The sequence below is a fragment of the Thermobia domestica genome, chromosome 2 (assembly GCF_964235325.1).
Source record: "Thermobia domestica chromosome 2, izTheDome1.hap1.1, whole genome shotgun sequence".
NCBI classification, from domain to species: domain Eukaryota; kingdom Metazoa; phylum Arthropoda; class Insecta; order Zygentoma; family Lepismatidae; genus Thermobia; species Thermobia domestica.
In genome coordinates, this window is record NC_137455.1 from 94,333,930 (window position 1) to 94,343,047 (window position 9,118).

Below are 9,118 nucleotides of genomic sequence, written 5' to 3' on the forward strand. Positions count from 1 at the left end.
AGTTAAAATACCGTATATCGTGTTTCATATTTTTTAAAGTAAATTGGCAACGAGCCCTTAGTACTCTTAAACAACGAAGGTGTAAGAAGAGATTTTATTCCTTGTTCAAGAACATTTTAAAATTCTGTCTGGAAAATTGTGTGATCAGATTAGGGGCCTATTTAATAACAAATGTGCAAAACAAATAAACAGAAAAAATAATATTAATCGAATAATAATGAAAAATGAGGCTTGTTTTGCAAAAGTTATATTGAAACCGGGGATTAATGAACAACTTATATTTTTAATTCCACACATGCTATTAAATGTATGTTATTTCTCTTAGAAAGATGGTAAATACTAGAAGCATATGCTGCGACATTTAAAGAAGTACTTTTGCAGTTTCCGAAAGCATGTTCGTTGAATGTACAGTTTTCACTTTCTTGGAATACGTACATCAAATCTCAACAATACTTAGAATCACTCCAGTTATACAAAATAATCCTAAAACATAAAATTATGTTGAATTTACTAAATTTAATTGTATATACAAAATTGTATATATACACCCCATAACTCGTATATTACACTGCAAACATTGCCGCGCCTTTGATGTGGGAAACCCGGGTTCGATTCCTGGCGGGAGCTCATGTGGTTCGTATTCCACGTTAATCAGTAGGTCCTTCTCTCATATAGCCTCACTGATGAACGGGATATTAAACTCAAAAAAATCAAATCAAAATATTCCTTAGTATTAGAAAGATGAAAAGACATTTTAGGAACTTTCGATTTTTGTGCAATTAAAGAATAACTTGTGATTCACAAGTTGTGAAGGACTTCTTTTTTGTACGAAATGTTATTTCAATATGTACCAAAGCGGCTGACTAACATATTGAGCCCTTATAAGAAGAATGAAAATACACTCGAATTATGGCGCTCCAATATTTTAATTTTTGAGCCATTTTTCGTAGTAATTAAAACGCGATTCATGTAGCTTTCTTAACTGAACCGGAAGACAACCAAAGTAGTAGGATAGGGGAACATATCTGAAGAAAATGGTAATTGAAGTAATTAGTTTTTCTAATTGAACTCATGAAAGAATATGACGTATGTAATTGAAATCACGATGGGGTATGACGTATGTAATTGAAATCATGAAAGAGTATGACGTGTGTAATTGAAATTATGATTGCGTACGGTGTATGTAATTGAAGTAATTAGTTTTTGTAATTGAAGTTGTGAAAAGAGTATGACGTATGTAATTGAAGTGATAACGCGTGGCAGATGGTGCCGCTGGCGCCATTACTGTCTGACCGTAATGCGAGTTCCCTTTATACTTTTTCCGCCCGTCTACTTTGTATATTACCGATTGCCGCACTGTATTGAATGTTAGCTTTCCGCTGGCGCCATTACCGTCGCGAGTTTTTTGCCCGCCCGCTTTGTATATATGCCGCTCGGTAGCCACGGACGCTAATGGTATTTTGCAACACTTTGTATGTTTACCCGATATTTTAACTTAAGTAAGAAGAGAAAGTTTACTTACCTTTGATAATATTCCGCCGCTGGCTATTTTTTTGGTTGCTGCCACTGCTTTATTGATGATGTCATTTTTTATGACGTAGAAGAACTTGTTGTGCGAACAAACAAATATTGCGATACCGCATTTGTAATTTCATGTATTAGGATATATTTATAACCTTGGTTGACTTTTTTGATTCAGATTATTATTAAACTTAATAAAATAATAATTCATTGAGTGAATATATGAATTTGATATTGTAATTTTATGAAAAGTATAAATATTGTGCCTTTATTAATATTCTATTTTTTTATACATATGAAGCATATGAATTCTTCCTTTATCTAATACAGAATACACATACTTTAGTATAATGTACACAAATAAGTTTATATAATAGTATGTGAAGCATATGTATTCTTCCTTTATCTTATACAGAATACACATACTTTTTTGCATTAAGTACCTTTTAATTTTATAGGATGTAGAAATTAAAGGCATGAATATAGTTTAAAAAAATTTTATTGTAAAAATAATGACAAAATATTATATATAATAAAAAATTGCAAATATAATAAAATGTAAAATATATAATAAAAATTAAAATGTACATATATAATAAAAATAAAAAAATTGAATATATATAATAAAAATAAAAATGTAGATATATAATAAAAATAAAAATGTAGATATATAACAAGTGTTTGAATATAATGATATATAACAATTGATTAATATAATGATATATACAGTGTTCTATTGATTGTTTGTATTTGATTAACAAAACTAATTTAATATTTGAAATATGGTATTTACGTTATATGAAAAAAAATATTTACAATATATAAAATCTACAATATATAAAAACTATTTACAATATGAAAAATCTATTTACAATATGAAAAAAATCTATTTACAATATATAAAAACTATTTACAATATGAAAAATTATTTACAATATATAAAAAACTATTTACAATATGAAAAAAATCTATTAGCAAAATTTGTATAAAAATCTATTTACAATATATAATATATTATTTACAAAATGAGGGTGCGATGTGAGGGGTGCAGATATGTTATAAAGATGATATAATATCCAGTACTTGTGAATGCAAGAAAGAAATCAATGATGTGAATAATTATATGCTATATCCGAGGCAGTATAGCAATGTTTTGCGGAATTGCCATAGTCATTTCCTACCATTCATACAATTAATGTATATACATTATTTACAATACTATTTACATATTTACAACACATTCACTCTTGTTTTCATTCATACACTCCTCACAGAACAAGACTTTGCCTTCGATAACCGTATGGAATACTACGGTAATCTGTTTCACTGTCAGGGTTTAGTCTTTGTCGCTTATTATTTACTTTACGGTGTGTCTTTACCTGTGTTTTAGAGACAATAGAAAACCCAGCCTTACGCACAATCCTCCCTGGAAACTTTAACTCTTTTTTTTTCAATTTTGTTTTGAACTAATTTGTAAAAATGATCAAAATTAATTTCCTGCCGCGTTCTACTGTCCAAAGTGATACCCCGAATTTTATACACATAATCAAATTTTCCCGTCCCAATTTCTTTCATTCTATACGCATAATTTTTAGCCCCTAATCCAATAAACATATCGATTTTCTACCCTTCTGGTACTTCATTAGTTAGTTCTCCCAGGTAGGATCCGATTGTAAGATTGGATTCTCTATTTCGTTGTTGTATAAACATAATGCTGTCTGTGTCACAATATAATATGGCTTCGGGCCCTACAGCAGTCAATAGGTCATGAAGACGAAGTCTTGCCCACGATGTGATGAACGAAGCAAGCACGACATTTGAAAACTTCCATGGTTTATTTTCGCTTTCAATGTCTTTGTAAGTGATTAGGAGATGACGTTGACCAATGGGTGTTACTGTTTGTACTTCGTATTGCGGTGACAGCAGGTACGTCAAAAGTCTTTCCGGAGTGTCAACGACTTTTGATTGTGGAAGATCGGTTCTCTGTCCCCATTTTCCATAAAGCGAGTTGAGGAATATCTTGGAGATATACCTCAGACCCGGGTTCGTTCTAATATTATTGTAATTTAACTGTATGCCTTCGTGGGCATGATACTCCTGAATGTATTTTTGTTTATCTCCTTCGCTTTGACATGATGCAGGAAAACCTGAAGCCTCCTGCTTCATTTGAAGGAAAGAATTCACATAGTCTTTAAACAGACTACGCGAATTTTCTTCCTCACCGCCAACCAGGTTAAATTCCCAAACTTCCTTTATTTTGAGTATCTTATATCCGTTTTGAAGTGCTCTATGCAATTCTGGGGTGCAGAATGTGTCAGTAATAGCACGATCATTTTCACAATGCAAACACTCGGTAACACTTTCTTCCTCCATACATGTGCGACATAAACCGAAAAGTAATCGACCATGTGCAACATATGGCAAGATCGGAAAGAATAATTCACTTGGAGGCAAAACGGTACATTTAACTATACCATGAATACTTTCCACTTCTGGAAAGTCCGGCCCCCTATGAATTTTTGGCGCACCCACTGGCAACGGTTTACGAGCCATTACCCAGGGGTAGAGACTAGTAACGTCCAGATACTGAATATACTCCTCATTAGTACATTCATACAAGGCATTAAAGCATTCAGTTCGTCCACCATTAAATCCGTGCTTGGGAACCAAATGATCAACAAGATCATTACACTGAGTTTTAATAAACTCCTGAATGGACTTGTCGCACTTCACCTGGTTATCCCATTCACACTCCCATTTCTCAACAATGTTGAAATTACGTTCTTTTAAATATTGGGATTTAATAGTGGTCGCTTCGTACTTTTGCTGCATGGTTGTACGATGGGGTGAGGATGCGTCAAGTTGTTCGTAGCGCATATCAGGGTAACAGGTTAGGCACCCGTGGAAAAAACACCCATGAAACTCATAAACAGTATTACTAGATGGCTCATACCCATCCACCTTGTATTTTCCAAATCGTCTTTCGCCTCCATTTCCTGAATGTTGAATTACAGTACCTCTTGTTTTGCTCATATACCGCAACCATTGCAAAGCTTTTACACTTTGCCGATCGCGGTAGTCAAATCCAAGAGGCGGAATAATCGCAATTGACTCTTTGGGTAAATACAAAGTGCAGTATGTAAGCATAGCAAGACTGGCTATGGTTCCGGATGAAATGAAACACTGGATTCCGCCAGTTTTCTCCTCTACCATATCCGAAAACTTGATAACCGCTTCTGCTAAAATTTTCACATCATTGCGGCAATACTCCTACATTTCCTTTTGCAGATCATACTGCTCGCCACTTGCAGCACGTTCTTGGTTCCAGGCGATTAATTGTTGTCGTTCTTCCGGAGCACGATTTTCAGGATTAAAATACTTAATGTCCGGAATTTTGCCTACATAATTTTGATTACTTGGTGTATTGAACAAGTATGGGAAATCTCCCTTCTTTAAATTTCCAGAAAGACCTAATGATTTTGGGAGTTTTGATAATTTCACCCCCATATAAAGAAATGTATCGCGAAAGATTAAATGATTACCGACCCGCAACTCGGTAATTTTGTGCCCCGTCATTGTCATTGATGGTGTAAAATGTTGGGTTTCAATGAGATTTTTAAGACAGAAATGGATATCATAGCGTGATCCATTATGGCTCAGTACAATTGTACGTTCGAACTTCGGACGAGATATTAACACAAAGTTAATAAACTCATCGATGTTCTTAAAAGAAAACTCGCGTTTTCCATTTTCATTTCCACATTCAAAGCATGGTATGTCTAAACTGCTACCCTTACACTTGTAGCAAATCAATTGCGCGCAAACAAGATTTACTATATGCTCCTGTTCGTTCTCAGTATTCATATCTAGAAGCATAGTCTCTACATCAAAGATTATATACAAATACTTTTCTACCCGGTTAAGTTGTTGGTTCTGCACATAACATACATGGTCACGTTCAACATGCTTATAGCATGATTTACACAAACGTTCCCCGCATTTATGCACAGAATTATGCCGGCGTCTCAAATCAAACATAACACCACATTCATCACACACCCTAACCGTATCGCATACAGTCTTGCCTCGTGCACTTACATCTTTGTGATTGTCAAAACATTCACTTGTCGGAAACAATCTATGGCAATCATCGCATTTTCGTTGCATATCAGAGGTCGATAACTCGTGGTACTTTTCACAATATGTGCACTTAAATTCACACTTATGAAAAATACTGGATTTATTGTACCCCTGCAAGCAATGATCACAAAATCCGTCGGTTCCCAAAAGTTTACGTACACTAGTTATCAGTTGGTAGTGATTATCTTCATATAAAATGTAAATTTGCTTACCACCCTTAATTCCCGGATATATCACATAAAATTCTCGTGTCATTTGATTCCTTTCGTACACAATGATCTGATACTTAGGTGCGAGGTGGTTTTGTATTTTTTTCACGTCGTTTAAAGTACACCCATTTTGATCTGCAGCGTTTATTCCTAGTTTTATAGCTAATTTCCTTGCCTGTTTCAACAATCGTTTTGGGTTTTTTTTCAATTGATATACCTGTTCATACCTTTGATCAACTCTTGCCATCCCAAGAATTACACTCTTTGGGAGGCAGTACACATCCTTTTCCATAGGAAGTAATTTATCTTCCAAGAACTCACCCAATGGAAGATATTTCTTAATGGTTCGTTCACGTTTTCTTCCTCTTCCCTTTCGGAGATGCACACTATGCACCTTAAACGTAACGTCACCTCCAATTAGGAACTCCTCTTTACTGTTGAGGGTATTTTCCACTATGGAAAAGAGGACCTCAGGGTTCAATTCCGATTTTTTGCGCCATGACAAATAAATTGGTTTATTTAACTTCGAGGCACTGCTCTCGATAGTTATACCTACAAAGGTGTTCTTGTCAACATCCTTTAATGTATGGGTCATTACAAAATCAAACAGATTTCGTATATATTTTTCCGGATCTTCGATTCCATTTGAACCCATACACTTAATAGTTAGCTCTGTCCCCTTTAGCCCGAAGTATGCATAATTACGGGATGTACTCCTTACAATCTTAAAATTTGGCACACCCGTACCATCCATTGTCTTAGGCACATTTTTAGAACTCACAGAACCAGATCCCACTAAGTTTATAGGTCCACCAGAACTTGCAGAGCTTGGCCCTGGCAAGTTTATAGGTTCCCCAGAACTCATAGAACTTGATTCTGCTAAGTTCACAGGATCACCTAATAGTTCAGCAGCACCTTCAGCAAATAAGCCATCTGTCTTACCTGCTAATATCAACTGCTTGAACTTTTCGCAAGCCTGATTTTTTATATCATCTTTGCGGAAAAATCCTATCCGATAAAGATCGCTGATATCGGTTGCGGATTTACACCCTGCTAAAATAACATTCTGCACACCCTTAAAATGGTGTAATAGCGCACGTAATAAACTATCATATTGCTCATTATACACACGCACCCCCTTGGAATGATAATTTTCTATTAGCCTTGTCCAAGTATAAAATGTAACTTCGGGTGCCTCAGATCCAAATTGCATTTGAAGATCCAACAGATTTTCTGCCTCCTTAATTAATGCCATATGTGCCATCTGTAATCAAATATATGTTCAAGTAAATTCACAGTATTTTTCACGCACAACGATAATTGTAAATCACAAATTCAGTTTCAAGTTTACCGACAATACACTTGAAAGCTTATCGATAATTGCACTAATATTTGCCGTTAACTATAATAATAAATCTTCTCGTGACTTTTCTTTCAGTTTACCGAACACACTATTTAACTTTATCGGTAAATTCTTCAATAGTTTCCGCTTTCACCAGTTTACAGTTTGCCGTAATAAAATTTTCTTCATGCTAATTGCACCACGTAGTATAAACCAGGAACGTCTTCACAATTTCAATAATTCTTCACTACCGACTGACCGCTCAATTTTACTTAACTTATATACACGAAAATATTGTAAATTCCACACGAAGTTTTCCGAACATTAACGAAATTTTCCGAAGATTGCCGAAAATACCAATCCTATACTAACACTGTTTATTGAAAATATAATTAAATGTTTATCAACAGATCCTGATAACTATAACTCCGTAAGTTTTTCACTTTACAGAACCGGTAAATCCACTCACAGTTTTTGATAACACTAAATGACAAAATCCTGTAATATTTATCTAACTGTTTTACAATTGCAGCACACAACGTACAAACAGGAACGTCCTCTATACTGATTCGCCGCGGCTTGCTGCGCCGTATTTATACTTTCGGAAATGTAATATCGTACCCAAACGCATTTAGTTTGTAATATCGTACCCAGATACATTTACTTTAAAGTCTCGTACCCAATCGTGTTCAGTTTGTAATCTCGTACCCAAATAATTTAGTTTGTAATCTCGTACCTAGACGACATAAAATATTTTCTAAAGTAATAATGTTATTTTACAAACATGTATTATTTAAAGTTATGTGACGTTCTCGAAGTTTCCCGAATTTAACCGAATGTTTCCGAATATTTAATTTTACGGGCAATAATATTTTCATATTTGAAAAAATGAACATATCTGATGTGAACATTCCAAAGAATAAAAAATCATTTCAAAATAACACTGGCAATAAAAAATCCAAGTAGTAATAAACAGAAACACAAATTAATAAAAAATAACATAGTAAACAAAGCATATCAAAGAAGAAATAGTTTAGCAAAAAATCAATTAAGAAACAAGGTTAGAAAAAAGGTTTAGAACAGTTTATGACCCAAAGCATCAGAACTTTATCAGACAAACAATATAGCAGAGATTTAAAGAATATAGATAATTAATCAATATAGGTTAGCAAAACCATATTTAATTTAGCCAGTTATTAAAACAAACGATAGCATAGAAATAGCAGATTTTAAAGATAATGCAATTTTATTCAACAAAGAATAGCAAAAGATAACATTAGGATAGTTAATTATTAGAAATCGTAGTTAAAGGCCATCCAACAACAACATAACGAAGACATTAATAGAATAGCAATAGTATAAAAATTAGCAGAGAATAAACAAACTTGAAACCAAATAAGAAAAAAAGAAGAATGGTTAGGAAAAGTACATTTAGTTTAAAAAATTATTTAGCAGTTTACAACTTTTAACAAGTTTCGAAACATTTAACAATTATTTTTTACACAAATATTTATTGGATCCCAACAAAGTTGGTCAGAGCTTATTTTAGTACACTCACATATTATTCGAACATGTTATACATGTAAACGAATAAAATAATTAGAATCATAGATTGTTCAGAGCTTCACTTCATAGGAAGCGTACGAATTAAAATTGTAAAATATCATAAAATGTATAAGTAAACAAAACTAACACACACACATTAAATATTTTTTCTGATAATGTAGTTTTTATAATACAATTTTTTAAATTCTGTTTTAATGTATTTTGTAACGCATTATTTATTTATTACTAAAAATATTATTCACTTGTAATGTTAGTTTTCATTAAGTAAGTGTTAATAATATTTGTATCTTTTACTTTGATAGCCATTTATATTCTAACTGATAAAATGAAGAATTTCTTG

The 9,118-nt window shown here is 33.3% G+C and overlaps 1 protein-coding gene across 1 annotated transcript; it reads right to left on the minus strand.

Annotated features, from left to right (window-relative positions):
- Window positions 1-3,144: 3,144 nt before the first annotated feature.
- LOC145679110 (uncharacterized) lies at window positions 3,145-4,734 on the minus strand. Its single transcript, XM_081749704.1, has one exon. It carries the CDS (start codon window positions 4,732-4,734, stop codon window positions 3,145-3,147), a length of 1,590 nt encoding a protein of 529 aa, XP_081605830.1.
- Between the last annotated feature and the right edge of the window lie 4,384 nt (window positions 4,735-9,118).

Coding starts and splice junctions, on each gene's coding strand:
- LOC145679110 (XM_081749704.1), bottom strand. CDS start 4,734: ATGGTAGAGGAGAAAACTGGCGGAATCCAGTGTTTCATTTCATCCGGA.